General features: G+C 40.3%; 1 protein-coding gene across 1 annotated transcript in view; it reads right to left on the reverse strand.

The window, feature by feature from the left end:
- The window catches only part of ccdc146 (coiled-coil domain containing 146), a 104,387-nt gene that overhangs the window by 8,157 nt on the left and 78,270 nt on the right, over positions 1-17,960 (reverse strand). The window contains exons 12-16 of the mRNA XM_033039860.1: positions 16,004-16,092; positions 11,411-11,575; positions 8,873-9,097; positions 7,071-7,299; positions 2,302-2,430 (exon numbers count right to left, since the gene is read on the reverse strand). Coding sequence (XP_032895751.1) covers positions 2,302-2,430; positions 7,071-7,299; positions 8,873-9,097; positions 11,411-11,575; positions 16,004-16,092 — 837 coding nt within the window. The remainder of the gene's footprint in view (positions 1-2,301; positions 2,431-7,070; positions 7,300-8,872; positions 9,098-11,410; positions 11,576-16,003; positions 16,093-17,960) is intronic.

Here is a 17,960-nt window from a genome sequence, read left to right on the forward strand (position 1 = left end):
AAAACAGAAGAGGCTCTTCAGAAATCTATGAAGTCTAGGTCATTAAAAATAGTAATAATAAATAAACCAAAAGGACAAAGGGAGGCACTGTGGTGCCTCTAACACTATCACTGGTGGACTAGATTAGGGAAAATCCCAAAGCATTTTCATAGCAATAATCCAGACAGGTTTGACCCTAACCTCCAGTGCCGTTTTGTGTGGAGTTTGTGCGTTCTCATTGTGACTGAATGGGTTTCCTATGGGTGGTTTGGTTTCCTCCCACACCCTAAAAATGTGTGATTTACTAGGTTAATCGACCACTGTAATTGCTCCTAGTGTGCAGGTGAATGGGACAATCTAGTGAGAAGTTGATAACCAATGGAGAATAAAAATATAAATAATGTAAATGGGTGCTTGATGGTCACCGCAGAGAACCCATATTTGTGATGTATAATACTGATTGAATTTTGAAGAGATTACAGAGAGTATTGATGAGGGGAGTGGTGATGATATGGTCTCCCTCGACTTTGATGAACCTGGTCCAAAAGATACGAGCTCATGTGATCCAGGGCAAGTTGACAAATTGGATCCAAAGTTGCCATGGTTGGAAAAGGCAAAGGGTGATGATGAAGGATTGTTCAGTAGAATTGTCGATCATGAGGAGTTGATTAGTTAGTAAGATGAGCAAAGCAATTTAATCTTGCTACGTGCAGGATGACGTACTGTGGAGGCATTAAAAAGCATAGGAAATAAACAATGAATGGTGGGAGCTAATGGAGTACTGAGGAACAGAGAGATCTTGGTGCACATGTCAGAGTATCCCTGAGGTAGCAGTACAAATAAAAACGGTCAAGAAGTCATAGGAAAACTATCCTTCATTGGCCAGGGCATAGAATGCAAGAATAGGGAAGTTGTGGCACTACTTAGTAAACTATTGGTTAGGCCACAATTGGTTGGCTAACAATAGTGTAGTAGCCATTTAGCTTAACTCAACATGTTATAACCGTCTGAAGAAGGGTTTCGGCCCGAAACGTCGCCTATTTCCTTCGCTCCATAGATGTTGCTGCACCCGCTGAGTTTCCCCAGCAATTTTGTGTACCTATGTTATAACCATAACCAGTTACCTTTAAATTTTATCTGCCTGTAATTATGTGCGTGGGATTTATATGTAGTCTGAGGTGTGTTTGCGGCTGGGATTCTGGCGCAGACTCCCAAGAAGTTTAGTTTAGTTTGAAGAAGATCGGGGAAGATACATAGTTTTTGACCATGCACGAGCATGACCACGAATATGATTGAAATGTACTTATACAAGAAGCTAGTATGAATTATCTTACTGTTTGTACTGCTACAATAAATAAACTATTAATCAAGAGACTGTTTTTGGAAGATTTATCTTTAGACGACATTGAATGACATGTGGAGAGCTCGTGGGTGCATATTAATTACCTTCTGATCCTCGGTCCTCAGTAACTATCAAGGACTAAATCCTTAAGACAATGTAATATCTGTCACTACAAATAGAAAGGACGCAATTGCACTGGAGAGGGTGTTGAGGAGATTCACCAGATCGTTGCCACAGATGAAGACTAAGTCCATTTGGTTATTTTCTTTTGCAGCAGAAGAGATATGCAAAAGTATGAGATACAACGATGGGGTAGATGGTAAGAAGCTTTTCCCCACAGCAGAGATATCTAAAACTACAGGGCATAGGTTTACAGTAAGGAGTTTACAGCCCACCTGAAAGATAACTTTTTTCACCTGATGTGTAGTTGGAATCTATAATGCACTGCCTTAGTGAGTGGTGGAGACAGAGACTCTCACTACATTTCAAAAGTATCTCGATGCGCAATTGAATTGTCAAGGCATAGAAGGCTTTGGCCAAATGTTAAATTTAATTAGCATAGAGAGGTACTTTGATGGTCGGTACAATCATGGTAGGCTAAAGGCCTGTTTCTGTGTTGTACGACTCTAACTCTTTACAACTGTATGATTGGCTCCATAGCTTCAATATATATCTAGACCATTTTAATCTCACAGTTAATTTTGATATATGAAATAAGTCTTTGGTAGTTGAAGACACTTTAATACATACTGCAAGTTCAAGATTGGAGCTCTTTCCTGGATTGAAGAATTGATTCATCTGGTCGTAAGTATAACTTGCAATAACATTTAATCACAAATTAAGGCTAGTTTTCCCACTAATGACAAATGTTTGCTTTGCATTGAACCATTTAGTTTTTCTTTTTGAATATGAGAGATATGAATAAAATGTTGTACATAACTTCATGACATTTAATAAGCTTTAATGCTTAAAAGCTTTACCTCATTTACTCTTTGGTGTAGATTATCAAATGAAGGATCATCTCCTCCCAATAATCGTGTTCTGTTTTCACTTGAAGGGTCCACTAAAATCTTCTCAAGACTTTGGACTTTGTCTTGAGACAGTTCAAGCTGCAGATGAAATAATTGTAAAGATTAAGATTAGATAAATGATCTTTATTGCTTAATTAGTACATTTGATTAATTAGTACATTTAGCTCCAGAAATAGTGGATGCATTAGTGATAATTTTTCAAAACTTTAGATTCTGGAGTAGTTCCTGAGGGTTGGAGGGTAGCAAACGTAACCCCACTTTTTAAGAAGGGAGGGAGAGAGAAAACGGGGAATTACAGACCAGTTAGTCTAACATCGGTAGTGGGGAAACTGCTAGAGTCAGTTATTAAAGATGGGATAGCAGCACATTTGGAAAGTGGTGAAATCATTGGTCAAAGTCAGCATGGATTTACGAAAGGTAAATCATGTCTGACGAATCTTATAGAATTTTTTGAGGATGTAACGTAGAGTGGATAGGGGAGAACCAGTGGATGTGTTGTATCTGGACTTTCAGAAGGCTTTCGACAAGGTCCCACATAAGAGATTAGTATACAAACTTAAAGCACACGGTATTGGGGGTTCAGTATTGATGTGGATAGAGAACTGGCTGGCAAACAGGAAGCAAAGAGTGGGAGTAAACGGGTCCTTTTCACAATGGCAGGCAGTGACTAGTGGGGTACCGCAAGGCTCAGTGCTGGGACCCCAGCTATTTACAATTTATATTAATGATCTGGATGAGGGAATTGAAGGCAACATCTCCAAGTTTGCGGATGACACTAAGCTGGGGGGCAGTGTTAGCTGTGAGGAGGATGCTAGGAGACTGCAAGGTGACTTGGATAGGCTGGGTGAGTGGGCAAATGTTTGGCAGATGCAGTATAATGTGGATAAATGTGAGGTTATCCACTTTGGTGGCAAAAACAGGAAAGCAGACTATTATCTAAATGGTGGCCGATTAGGAAAAGGGGAGATGCAGCGAGACCTGGGTGTCATGGTACACCAGTCATTGAAAGTAGGCATGCAGGTGCAGCAGGCAGTGAAGAAAGCGAATGGTATGTTAGCTTTCATAGCAAAAGGATTTGAGTATAGGAGCAGGGAGGTTCTACTGCAGTTGTACAGGGTCTTGGTGAGACCACACCTGGAGTATTGCGTACAGTTTTGGTCTCCAAATCTGAGGAAGGACATTATAGCCATGGAGGGAGTGCAGAGAAGGTTCACCAGACTGATTCCTGGGATGTCAGGACTTTCATATGAAGAAAGACTGGATAGACTTGGCTTATACTCGCTAGAATTTAGGAGATTGAGAGGGGATCTTGTAGAAACGTACAAATTTCTTATGGGGTTGGACAGGCTAGATGCAGGAAGATTGTTCCCTATGTTGGGGAAGTCCAGGACAAGGGGTCACAGCTTAAGGATAAGGGGGAAATCCTTTAGGACCGAGATGAGAAGAAACTTTTTCACACAGAGAGTGGTGAATCTCTGGAACTCTCTGCCACAGAGGGTAGTTGAGGCCAGTTCATTGGCTATATTTAAGAGGGAGTTAGATGTGGCCCTTGTGGCTAAAGGGATCAGGGGGTATGGAGAGAAGGCAGGTACGGGATACTGAGTTGGATGATCAGCCATGATCATATTGAATGGCGGTGCAGGTTCGAAGGGCCGAATGGCCTACTCCTGCACCTATTTTCTATGTATCTATGATGTACAAATGCTAATATAAATAAAATGGTAAAACTTTCGCTGTGCCTCTCTTGTTATTAAATTGGCATTTCTAGCCCAAAGTTTTTTTATCTATTAAGTTATTATTCCATGGAAGAATAATTATACAAGCTACAGGCTGAAAAATCTTTGCTCCTGATGGACTTCATCCTAGGGTCTTAAAGAAAGTATTTCCTTCTGTGGCAGAGAATTCCACAGGTTCAAAACTCTCTGGGTGCAAATGTTTTTCCTCATCTCAGTCTGAAATGGCCTCCCCTTTATTCTTAAACTGTGACCCCTGTTCTGTATTTGCCCATCATGGGGAACTTTTTAACTGCATCTAGCCTGTCCAATCCTTTTTAAGAATTGTTTATGTTTCTATAAGATCCCCTCTCAGCCTTCTAAATTCCAGTCGATCCATTCTTTCATCATATGTCAGTTCCACCATCCCGGGAATTAACCTGGTGAACCTACACTGCACACCCTCAATAGCAATAATGTTCTTCCTCAAATTAGGAGATCCAAATTGCACACAATGCTTCAGGTGCGGCCTCACCAGGGCCCTGTACAACTGCAATAGGACCTTCTTGCTCCTAAACTCAAATCCTCTCGCAATGAAGGTCAACCTGCCATTAGCTTTCTTTACAGTCTGCTGTACCTGCATGCTTACTTTCAGTGACTGATGTACAAGCACACCCAGGTCTCGTTGCACCTCCCCTTTTCCTAATCTGACACCATACAGATAATAATCTGCCTTCCTATTCTTGCCGCCAAAGTGGATAGCCTCACATTTATCCACATTTTACTACATCTGCCATGCATCTGCCCATTCGCCCAACCTATCCAAGTCACCCTGCAGCCTCATAGCATCCTCCTCGCAGCTCACACAGCCACCCAGCTTCGTGTCGTCCACAAACTTGGAGATGTCATATTTAATTCCCTCGTCTAAATCAGTAATATATATTGCAGATAACTGGGGTCCCCAGCACCGAGCCATGCGGCACCTCACTAGTCACTAGTCACTTAGTCACTAGCCTGCCATTCGGAGAAGGACCCGTTAATTCCTACTCTTTGCTTCCTGTCTGCCAACCAGTTCTCTATCCAAGTCAATACCCTACTCCCAATACCGCATGCTTTATTTTGCACAATAATCCATGTGTGGGATCTTGTCAAAGGCTTTTTGAAAGTCCAAATACACCACACCCACTGGCTCTCCCTTATCCATTCTACTTGTTACATCCTCAAAATATGCCTGAAGATTAGTCAAGATTGGAAAGAACCGGGCACAATGAAAGTAAAAGGTAAATTTGACAGTCACCCCGCAATGCATGTTCTTATACTGAGAGCTCAGCAACTCTCTGTGAATCAAATAATCATTTTACAAAGATGGATTACATTTCCCAACCTCTTGTGAAAATGTTGGCACAAGAAGAGAAATTCCAGCTGTAAGCTACAACATGAATAGATCTGTTACATTTCAAATTTATGTGAAAATGTTACAACTTGGCAACTTACTTTAAGTAAAGTAGTTTATATTGTTAACAATCTAAGAATTACCCACTCTGAATTTATGTTGAGATGTTTCAGCTTTCAGAGCTAACCAGGCAAATGTTACGTTTTTTCCACATTAGTCACATACACACACATAAAAAATAATAAGGTCAATAATACAAAATCATATTGTTGCAGAAAGGGCAAAGAAAATGTCAAAGATAATGAGTGGTCTGGTTCAAAGTGGCATTTCTATGATGTGTAATACTTTTCCCTGGTCTATGCTGCTGAGTACGACAGTTGCACTATGGCACTGAGTGTTCATTTTTACTCATAGATGAGCAATCATAAGATCAGTGGCCTGACCAGCATAGGGGAGGTAGTGTATTAGCTACTATCCCTTTACATCTATGAGCATCTGTACATTTTCCATCTTCTAAAATGCAGAACTATAAAAGAAAAAATACAATGGCAGGAATTTGTACACAGCTCTTTATTAACGGCAAAACTCTTTGTGTTATCCTCAAGTCATATAAAGGACCTATGTGTTGTAGTGACCATGTTAAACTGTATAAATTGTTCATGCCAGGTACAAAAATATAGTCATTGCAAAGGTTGAGTGTATTAGATAGAAAACAGGTCTGATATGGAGGAGTACAACTGCACCAATGATAGAGTTTTCTCTCAGTGATGGTTACCCTGTTGTTTCCTTCCAAATAGTCTGTATGCTATGAAAAATGGAATACCCAAATCCTTTTTACAGGAAAGCAAAGATGCAGCATAACAATATTGAAATGTGCAGAACAAGAAACACTACAGCATAAGGCAGTACCTCTCTCGACCCATCAAAGAACTAGAACATTTATTTAAGATTCCAATGGGCCTCTTGATGACCATTTTACAGAGCCATGTCCCTGGTGTGTAACTGTTAAGGAATGAGTAAACTTTGCCAAACTGGAAAATCTTCTACTTCAACAGGTCTATGTCCGCAACCCTTGATTTTCTTAATGCCGGGAAATCCATTGATCTCTCTACTGATTGAACACAATGACTGAGCCTCCACGCCCCTCTGAAGCAGTGAACTCCACAGGTTCACCATTGTCTAGTTGCAGAAACCACCTCTCTCTTAGATCAGGAGACCAATACCGTGCGCAGTTCATCAAGGCCCTACTGAATTGCAGTAAAAATAATTTATTCCTGTAAGAGTCATGAGGTGCCTTGCATGAAGATGTCAGCCAGAACTAATTTAGGAATGACAACTGCCAGCTCTAATTTGTTAACATTGCTTCTTGTGTTTTCAATACTTTTTCAATTCTTCTTACTTTCCCTCTCTTTCCTATTTTGCAAATTGTTTCCCATCTTGATTTTTTTTAAATTAATCATCACTCACATTTCACTTTGTCAACAACTTTTCCAAAGTTATGGGACTAAATAATTTACCATCCACATTTTGTTAACCGTATCCTCAAAGAACAAACTCTGTATCTTGGTACACATGACAATGTCTATAATAATCCAATACCAATCTTTTCTTACCTCTCTCTGTAATATGGCCAAATGTTTCCCCATTTCCTGTTTACATGGTATATCTTTGCGCAAATTTTGAATCTTTCTTGTTTCTTCTGCCAGTTGAATTTTCAAAATCCGTTTTTCTTCCTCAGTACTCTGTAACTCCACATCTCCATTACTTATCAATGAATCCTGAATGCTTAACTTCTCGTAGAAAATACAAACCTCTTCCTCCCGTTCAATTAATTGTATTCCTCTGTAAACAAAACAAAAAGACAATTACACTGCATCAGGTTTTTGTTTACAAAGTATCATTTGTTCAGTTTGGCGTACAAGAAAAAAATGCAATATACTATATTCAAAAATATTTGTCTCTTATGGCAATGCTCTGGGATGATTTTTTTAAATGGTTTACTGATTTATGGAGCCAAAAGCAGCATTACTTAGTAGTCTGTGTACGGTTGTGATATTTTATGTTCTTCCACGAAAAACTGCCAGGATTTACCAGCATAAGTACCAATTAATAGCTTTGAATGTTACTGAATGCAGGTTACAGTAATTTCTTTTGACAGTTAAACTAGATCAACTGTTCATCAAATTTTCTTCAGTTGTTTCATCGGTGGGACTCATTTTACGACACTTCATCTGATGTGGGTTTTTTGTTGCTTTTGACCCTGCTGCTAGGAATCCAAACTCCTTTATCGATAAATCGTATAATTGTACAGCATGAAAACAGACCATTTGGCCAAACTTATCAATGATGACCAGTGGCACCTTCCCTACTAAACCTAACGTCCAGCGCTTGGTCCATAGTCCATGACGCTGAACCAATTTAAGTGTTCATCGAGACACATCTTAAATGCTGTAAGCAACCCAGCCTCAACCACTATTTCAGGCAGTACACTCCAGGTGTATATAAAGACAGGTCCCTCACATCTTCTCTGAATTTATTCCTCCTTACTTTAAACCTATGTCCTTTTGTTTTATTTCTTTCTGATATGGGGGAAATAGGATGGAATGTAACATGTCCTTGCCTCATGAATGCATCACCTCACATTTGCCTGGGTTAAACTTTATCTACCATTTAATTTAGTTTATTTAGTTTAGGTTATTGTCACATATACTGAGGTGCAGTGAAAAGCTTTTGTTGCGTGCGAACCAGTCAGCGGAAAGACTATACATGATTATAATCGAGCCATCCACAGTGTACAAATACATGATAAAGGGAATAACGTTCTCTGACATTACATTTTTCAGTCCATCAAGCAATGTAAATTGCCAGATATGATTTCAATAAACTTGCTTCTGGAGCATAAATCCATACTGTACAGGTATCTAATCATTAACTGGAATTAGTGTGCTTTCTGTCATATAATGTGGTTTGTAATACAAATTGTGTTGGTCTGTGGGAGATATCTTGAAGAAAAGTATATGTGTATAATCTATTAAATACTTTATGAACTACAGGCAGCAAACAAGCCACATGTTACCGGCAGATGAAAATACTTAGTAAGAAAAGGGAAGGAAATGGGGTTTTATGAAATACGATAGTACAATTTCCTCTTTAAAATTCCCCTGACACTTTGATTATATTTTTTGTAATTTCTACCAAGAACTCCTAATTTTTTACTTGCATCAGACTGCTCCCCTCCTAGAGCTATTAATTGACCAAAAACACTTGGTACGACTCAGCAGGTCTAACCAAATAGAAGGCATACCACATTTTCTAGTCAACAATGTCAATGTTTCCTCTCTTTTATTTTTCTTGATGTCAACTATTAAAAATATCAATAACCATATAAACTTTGACAAGTCTTTTGACAAATTACCTTTCATTGCGATTCTGAACAATAGACTCATATTTTTTCCGTAGCTTTATCATATCCTCTTCAGCCTGGTTAATCAGGCTACTAAGTTTGACAATTTTTATCTTTTGTCCTTCTCTCTTTTCTCCCAATTGTCGAAGTACTTGGTCCAATTTGCAAATAGCCCTCCTCAGGCTGTCCCTAATGACGTAGCTGTTTGAATGCTTAAACTTATATTTTTGCAGCTGACTGTAGTGGAAATAAAATTAAATTGTACATATGAATCATTTACTTAATTTTAATTCACATCTAATGTCTACTTGAACAGTTAGGATGCTAAGTAATATGTAATTTTGTGCTGGTGTTTAATAAATACCTTTCACTTCCACCTGCTGCTTTAGTTTGAACGCAAAAATAAATTTTGCAGGTAAAAGTGGAGTGGCAATGAATATAGTGTGTGGCAGCACCAATACAGAAGTCAAATAATTGTATTTGTTTTCAAACCAGCAAAAATCTGCACCCAGTAGAACATTTTCATTACAAAATTGTATATGTAACAAATAAAGAGTCCTTTTATTCTCTACTTGAGGCAATGCAAGTCATATTGTATTTAAGTTGTAATCATATTTCCAAAAATAGACAGGCAATTCTGGGCTGGATGTTAAATATACTTCAATGATTAGAAAAATGCTAATTACAAATAAAACGATGATCATTCCAGAGTATGGGAAAATGGAAGAGGAATTTCAATTTCATAATAATTATTGAATGATCAGCCATTATTGAAGGCACATCATTTATTGTTTTTCATTTTAGTAGAGTTGATATGAATTGAGGGAATTGGCATTCAAACCAGGTTTGTACCTCAATGACTTGTTTGAATGTGACTGGGTAATACGAAAATGTTACTAATATTTATCTATTTCTCTTTAATTGACAGCATTTCTCACTTCACTTTTATCAACAGCAGTTGAAACTGGACGTGCTTCAATTGTTGTTTCACCTCTGAAAGGGGATATGAAGGGGGAACATGTTCAAGAGATATAGCATGACCTGACCACAATGATTATCTTCAGTTCGCAGGTTTTACCCTCAGATTTGAATGAATAAAAATACCTGCAATCTCAACTGCTGCTATTTCACTTTCATCATGTCACTTTGCTTCACAGGGGGTTTTGCGATAGCCAGTCTATCAAATTATTTAAGTGAGGGAGTGAGATAAAGCTGGCTTCTTGGTGCAAAGATGATTTTTGAATATTTGTGCCAAGTATGTGTGGATCCAGCAAGTATGAGAGCAAGGAAAGCAGGTGGTGAGTCACATCCAGGAAATGTTGGGCTGTGATTTAACAGAGCCGGACGGGAACTAGATACATGAAGGTAAATCATTATCAGAGAAGTGGGAGATGTTCAGAGTTAGTGAGGGTACAGATTTATGTTCGCAGGAAGCCTGCTGGAAGTTGAGGAGCAAACAGGATAGGATAACTTGAAAAGAGAAGCTTAAAATAGATACCAAGAGGTAACTATTGCCAAATGTCTAACTAAATATAGAAAATGTATGTAAAATTAAAGAGAAAATTAGGATGGCAAAGAGAATGCAGGTTGATTTTGTAACTAATTAGATTAGTTACAAAGATTGTCGATCTCTGAGAGAGGGTGTGTATATGGAACAGTTACTGTATATATCAAGCTGGATGTACTTCCACTGATGCATTAGCAGTTGGGAAATTGTCAAGATCAATGTGTAAAAAATGCGGTTCCAACATATTCGTTCATGGGAACATGGACAAAGAAAGGAATGCATGGAAAGCAATGCAGCTCATGAAACAGCTAAAGGATAGCACCTCTTACAAAATATGATCTCACAGTTCTAAATTAATACTTTGTATTTGGACATGAAGTTAAGACTGAAAAGTGTTAAGTATTAGTTATGATTAACATATAAACAGAGTAATAGAGGAGTCCAACAGCTTGCAAAGTAGAACATTGCCAAGCCCAAGTTAAGTTATGCTATGCTCTTAAAAGGGAGAAAATAATCAGTGGCTCTAATTTCATTTTCAAATAGTGTCTGGTTATAAACATGGCGTCAAGGCATGGAACACTGCTAATGTGCAGCAGGTGATTTATCGTGTGTTCTAAAATATGGTTTATTTTAGTTAATCATTAAATAGTGGAGAGGGCCTCACTTCTGGCCCTATTAATTCAATCAATGTAAGTCTCACTGATTATTCTCAGTGATGTATTCTTCCAGCACAATGATGGATGGATACATCAGGGATGAACAATGGAAGATTTCTCTGTACTTTTTCAACAATGATTAAAATTAATCATATTTTAATTTAGATTGATAGATATTTCAGATTATATAAAATATATTCAAAACTGTAACTTACATGCAAAGTAAAAACATGACAACATCGGAAGATCACAAATCATTCACAGCGATTTCCCAAATACACACAATTAGATTTTGCTTGTAAATAATGAATTCTTGTTTTTAGTTCACAGTAATGCACCATTCTGCATAATAGTTCCTCATTACTTTAGATCTTATTTCAAATGTACCTGTCTTTGACCAATGTAGTGGTCCTAAGAATCTCAGTTTCATTCTGTAGAATCTTGATCTTCTCTCGCTCTTCTGCAGATTCCTGTGCTGCACTTTGTATGAGGTTGACATACTTGTTTCTCTCATTTTTGATGATCTGATAGATTTTAGTAAAATTCTTTATGCTACAATAAAAGAGAGCACAATATTTTCCTTTGGTTAGACTGTCAAATGACAAGCATAATTTCCTTTTGAGAAAATTAATGCAGTCTGAAGAAGGATCACGACCCAAAACATCACCTGGCCATTTCCTTCCACAGATGCTGCCTGGCCTGCTGAGGTCCTCCAGAATTTTGTTTTTGTTCCAACATCTGCAGTGTCTTTTAGACTTAGACTGTTTACAAATTGACTTTAGTAATACTTTTCTGAACGTGCCTATCCAAATCTACATAGGTCATTACCTGTATGATTTGACATGCATTTAGATTGTTACTATTGTGTTCTTATATAGTGGTGCAGAGCAGAAATAAATATTGAATGCTGTAATCCAACATTGAAATTGTTCCTATAGCTGGGAAACGAGATTTTCACACAGTACTCCAAGTGTGGTCCATCCAACGAATGTATAGCTGCATCATGGTGTGCCAACTTTAGTGCTTCATTACCCTCCCATTGCAGGGAAGCAGCCAAACATTCTTTTGTTCATTCAAAGTCCATCTGACTTGCCACTTTTAGGGAACTGTGTGCCTGTACTCTTAGATCTCTCTGTTCTGCAACACTGTCCAAGGCTCTATCATTTACTGTGTAGGTAACTATAGTTATGATTGGAATATGTTTTATTTTAATAAATCTAACATAAAAGTATATAAATTAGGAAATAGTTAATTCACAGCATTTTTCAAGTTCAGACAACTTCAAATAAAAATAGTGGTGTGCATTTGAAAATGAGGTTATCCTCAAATAGAGATTTTATGCATATTTCTGCATCACTTAGTACCCATCAGAAAAGTTGATTTCCTTTGCCCTTGCATCTTTCTTGCCAACCTTCCTTACTCTCATGAGCAGTTTTCAACATGGACATTCCTGTTACAGTGAGATTTATAATTTAATTGGCCTGAAAAATTAGAGTTATTATTTACTTACAGAACAGCCAGGTCATGCTAACCTAGATTCCATGAAAGCAAGACAATTTAAAGGTTCAACACTCAAACTTCATTCTTTACTCTCACTAAGATCTGTGATGTCTTGTAATGTACAGTCTGCTGTGGAACAGCATCCCTCTTCCCATCAGAACTGCCCCCTCTATCGACTCCTTTAAGTCGGGACGTAAAGCTCATCGCTACTCCCAAGCCTTTCTTGACGTCCTCTGAGCGAGGGCTATATGTATGTAGTGATGTTTGTATTTAATCTATGAACCACCGTTGTTTGTTATACTATTCTTATACCAATGTAAAGTACTTTGGCCAACGAGAGTTGTTTTTTAAATGTGCTATATAAATAAAAGTGACTTGACTTGACAGTCAGTCTGGAATACATTGCTTGTGAAGATGAAGATCATATTTATTCTCAGCTCCTGAACTTCCAGGCTGCTGACACTGGTCTCTGCCACGTCTCCCATTTTGTTACACATTGCTGCATGAGGAAGGTCACACAAAATCCCGACTCACTAGTGAAATATCAGCCTGTTCTTGCCTCACCAAACTTACTTCCTCCTCCCTTGACTCGACCCGTCCTCCTTGTGACCAGCTTCTTTTCACTTATACCATTGACAGCTCCAATGCACTCCACAATTTTGACAATTTCCAAATTCCTGGTCCCAATGGACTCACCTTTATTATGGACATATACACTTGTTATCTTCCCATTCCACATCAGGATGATCTGATGGTCTCCACCCTTCTCCCATGAGCAGAGGCCCAACCAGTTCCCCTCCACCAATGCACTCATTCACCCAGTTGAACCTGTTCTCATCTTAAACAACTTCTCCTTCCACTCCACCCGCATGTGCTCAATCTGCCTTTTTGTAAGATATGTGAAACAGTCTTTGTTTAAATTCTACCTGGGCCCATCCCCTCAATGCCTTTTCCAGTACACTAACGACTGAATTGGTGTTGACTGCTGAACTTGTGCAAAACTCAACAGTTCGATTACTTTTGCTGCCCTCACCTTCACATAGTGAATCACTAACTTTCTTTTCGGGATTTCTTGGTCTTCGTCTCAGTAGATAAGCTAGTTTCCAACATCCATTACAAGGCCACTGATTCCCACAGCTTTGTTCACCAAATGAAGATGGGGTGATCGCTTTGCAGTATATGCCTGCATACAGTCTGGAATGGCTACCGTAACTTCCTAATGTCTGCCCCTTTCATTGGTCATCCCACTACCAGTTTGATTTATTGGTCTGTGGCGTCCTGTACTCTCACAGTAAGGTATAATGCATGTTTGAGCAAGAGCACATCATTTTCTATGTGGGCATGTTGCAGTCTTCTTGACTTAATATTAATTTAAATTCTACAACTTCAGGTAAGCTTGATTTTTCAGTCTGCATCAGTCACCCTTTTGCAGTATTGGTTCATCTTGCTTCCGGTCCTTCCTTTTTGTTGCTGTGGAAGAGGGGTATATGCTGGGTTTGTACACCTGCTCTGCATTTTGGAATTTTCTCATTTCATTTTGCAATTTTCTCATTTCATTGTGTAATTTTCACATTTCATTGTGCAATTTTCACATTTTTTGATCTGTTTTCTAACTGCTCTCATTCACTCATTGACCAGATAGCCTTGTTTTCAGCTAATCCCAGTGGTCACCCTGGGTTTACCCTATTATAATAATAATAATAATACATTTTATTTATGGGCGCCTTTCAAGAGTCTCAAGGACACCTTACAAAAATTGAGCATGTATAGGAAAAACATGTAAGGGGAATGAAATAAATAGTAGAGACATGACTAGTACACAAAGTAAAGACAGAATTCAATACAAAACACAGCATGAGGCAATTAATGCACAGATGAAAAGGGACGGGGACGTGGGGCTAAGGATAGGCAGAGGTGAAGAGATGGGTCTTGAGGCGGGACTGGAAGATGGGGAGGGACACGGAATTGCGGATCAGTTGGGGGAGGGAGTTCCAGAGCCTGGGAGCTGCCCTGGAGAAGGCTCTGTCCCCAAAACTGCGGAGGTTGGACTTGTGGATGGAGAGGAGACCGGCTGATGTGGATCTGAGGGACCGTGAGGGTTGGTAGGGGGAGAGGAGGTCAATGAGATATGTGGGGGCCAGATGGTGGAGGGCTTTGTAGGTGAGGACCAGGATTTTGTAGGTGATCCGGTGGGAGACGGGAAGCCAGTGAAGTTTTTTGAGGACTGGAGTGATGTGATGCCAGGATTTGGTGTGGGTGATGAGTCGGGCGGCTGCGTTCTGGACCAGTTGGAGTCGGTTGATGTAGGTGGAGCTGATGCCAAGGAGAAGTGAGTTGCAATAGTCCAGTCGGGAGGAGATGAAGGCATGGATGAGTCTTTCAGCAGCAGGCGGTGTGAGAGAGGGTCTGAGTTTGGCGATGTTGCGGAGATGAAAGAAGGAGGTTTTAATGACATGGCGGATGTGAGGCTCAAGGGAGAGGGTGGAATCAAAGATCACGCCAAGGTTGCGGGCCTGGGGAGATGGGGAGACAGTGGTGCCGTCGATGGTGAGAGTGGGGTTATTGATTTTGCTAAGTGTGGCTTTGGAGCCTATGAGGAGAAATTCTGTCTTATCGCTGTTGAGTTTGAGGAAATTATGTTGCATCCAGGTTTTTAGAGACATCCCCTTCTTCCATCCTCACTGCAGCTTTATAAGCTTCTTATGATCCCCTTTTCATTTCAGATAAGGGGGTTTTGGACCCCGAATCACAGTTTCTGTTTCTCTTTCCACCAATGTGGATTGAGCTGCTGAGATTTCCAGCATTTTGTGTTTTTGTTTTATTGCAATATTTACTAGTGCAGAAGACATTTGCTCCATTGCCACCTTTCCTAAATGGTACACACATGTCCTTCGAGCCTCCTGACAGGAGCACCTGATTGAAGCCCTGGAGGGTTGCCATGATGTCTGAAGGCAAAACGCATGCTTTCTACAGGCACTGCTCTCCACCAGTCTGTGAAGATCCCTCCAATGTCCTGGAAGCATTCTCCACACTATCCTCTCCCCGCACCCAATTATTGCAATATCCGTTCCGTAGCAATATTACCCTAGAGCTGGAAGAGAGTCAACCACATGTGAAACATCTTGAGCCACGTATAGGCCAGACTGAGTAAGGACAGTAGATTTCCTCTCCTGAAAGGCACCAATTTACCATATGCCTTTTTATGACAACCCAGTAGTTTTTGTAGTTAATGTTACTGAGTGTAGTTGTTCCAAATTCCACAGAATTAACTGAATCTAAATTGCACAGTTGGCATATTAGATTTTGAACGATGGACTCCTGGTTATCGGGACGGCTGGATTACCTGTGCAGTATTTTAATTGCAATATTTATTGAAGTTTTTTGTGGTAAAACAAATACACCTGAAAGACAGATTTCTAAGAAAACAAAACGTAGATAGGAAAAAAAATATATAACTATATATATAATCAGCATTCTTACCCAACCAGCATATGTTTAACTTTCTTCGTGGAGTCATGTAAATTCAGTTTCTCCGTTTTCAGTTCTTCAATAGTTCGATCACGTTTTTGCTGTTTTAAAAACAACAAAAGTTACCATATTGAATTTGTGAACATGTAGAATACTACATGTCTGCACTTCTGAGAGTAATGTAGTGACTGTCGATGGTGACCATCATGCCCATCTACACTATTCCCACTTGCCTGTATTAATTCCATTTACCTCTATGCCCTCTCAATCAAGTTCCAGCCCTGATGCCTCTGTGCAACAGATTTGTCAAGATTGCCTTTAAACCTCCTTCCTCAGCTTAAAACAATGCCTTCTGGTTTTATATGCTCCTATTACGACTCTGGCTATCTACTCCATCCATCTGTATCTTTCATGATTTTATATACTGTAATGAGTTGAGTCGTGCACAAGTCAAGGTACAAAATGTATTTATTAAAGCACTCTTACAGCATTGGTCTGCAAGGTGTTACAGTAACTAGCAGCTATCCAGACTACATTACGTAAGCAAACTCCTCATAATATAAACCGCATAGTTGACGGAGCTACTACTAACAAGTACTACAATTGTTTGGTAGGAAGTAACCAATCTACATCTTTCCTTGTGGAAACAAAATAAAGCATAGATACGTGGATACATGGTGGCTAAACAATACAGTAGCCGAAATGCTCGTAACGCATATGGGAGAGTATACATGGTTACACAAAATCACGGCTGACCCATCCGGCGTGTGTGCGGTACGAATCTGTGTCTTCTCCTTTCACCCGTGAAGTGACTGGGGAGGGGAACGGGGATGTGACCGGGGACGGCACCAGAGCCCCGTCTGGTGGAAGTGGCGAAATAGGCGAGCTGGGCGCTGAACGCCGTGGAGAGGCCGCGGGGGACACAGTCTCAGGCAGTGGGGAGCAGTTGGCCTGGTAATGGGAGGGTATACAAAACGCGAGACCTCTGGATACGGAGTCGCAGGACGTGGTTCCTTCACAGGAAGGAGATGTTGACGGTTGCGACTGTAAATGGCCCCGACCACGCTTACCAGGTAAGAGCGCGGTTCTTTAGCAGGGCTGTGGATGTGACCCAGAAGGCCATAGACCTTGTTGGTCTGGAGACGAACAACCTGTCCACAGAAGTGACTTACTGGACTTGTCAAAAAACGTTTTGTGCATCATGCTTCAATTGTAGTTGTTTCTGGACCACGGGAGGAGAACGGACCTGTGGCTGCAAAAGGTGTTGGGGTACAGGCAGGTCAGCGTGGGTTTGGCGAGACATCAGTCGTTGGGCTGGGGAACCCAGGAAGGGATCCCTGGCAATGTTCCTTAAATTGAGCAGGTCCAGGTAGACGTCGGATTTTACAAGACAAGAACGCTCCATTAGTTGTTTTGCGCTTCGGACAGCCCGTTCGACGAGTGTTGGACTGCGGAAACTCAGGGCTGCTGGTGATATGTTGAAAGTCCCATTGTTGAGTGAAGTTTCCGAAAAGCTGGCTGGTGAATTGACTGCCGTTGTCAGATAGTAGGCGTGTAGGGGAACCGTGCATGGAGAAATGACATTGCAACTTCTGGATAACTGCTTCAGATGTGATGGTTTGGAGTAACTTCCGGGACCCAAAATTACACTTCAGGGGGTTGAGTTTGTGCTGAAGAACCCAGTATGGGTTCGTGCCTGTGTCGAAGATGCACCCCCTATTTTAGATGCTACATTTTGAAAAAAGGATGGCGGGACAGGGTCAGGGGTTTGGTTTAGTCCAGGGGTCGGCAACATCACTTGTGTGCCCCGGGACTGGCTGCAGTTCCCAGATCCCTCTCATCCCTGGGACTGGCTTCAGTTCCCAGATCCCTCACATTCCCGGGACTGGCTGCTATTCCCAGATCCCTCGCGTCCCCGAGACTGGCTACAGTTCCCAGGTCGCCTGCCCCGGGACTGGTAGAGAGAGAG

The sequence above is a fragment of the Amblyraja radiata genome, chromosome 21, assembly GCF_010909765.2.
Source record: "Amblyraja radiata isolate CabotCenter1 chromosome 21, sAmbRad1.1.pri, whole genome shotgun sequence".
Classification (NCBI taxonomy): domain Eukaryota; kingdom Metazoa; phylum Chordata; class Chondrichthyes; order Rajiformes; family Rajidae; genus Amblyraja; species Amblyraja radiata.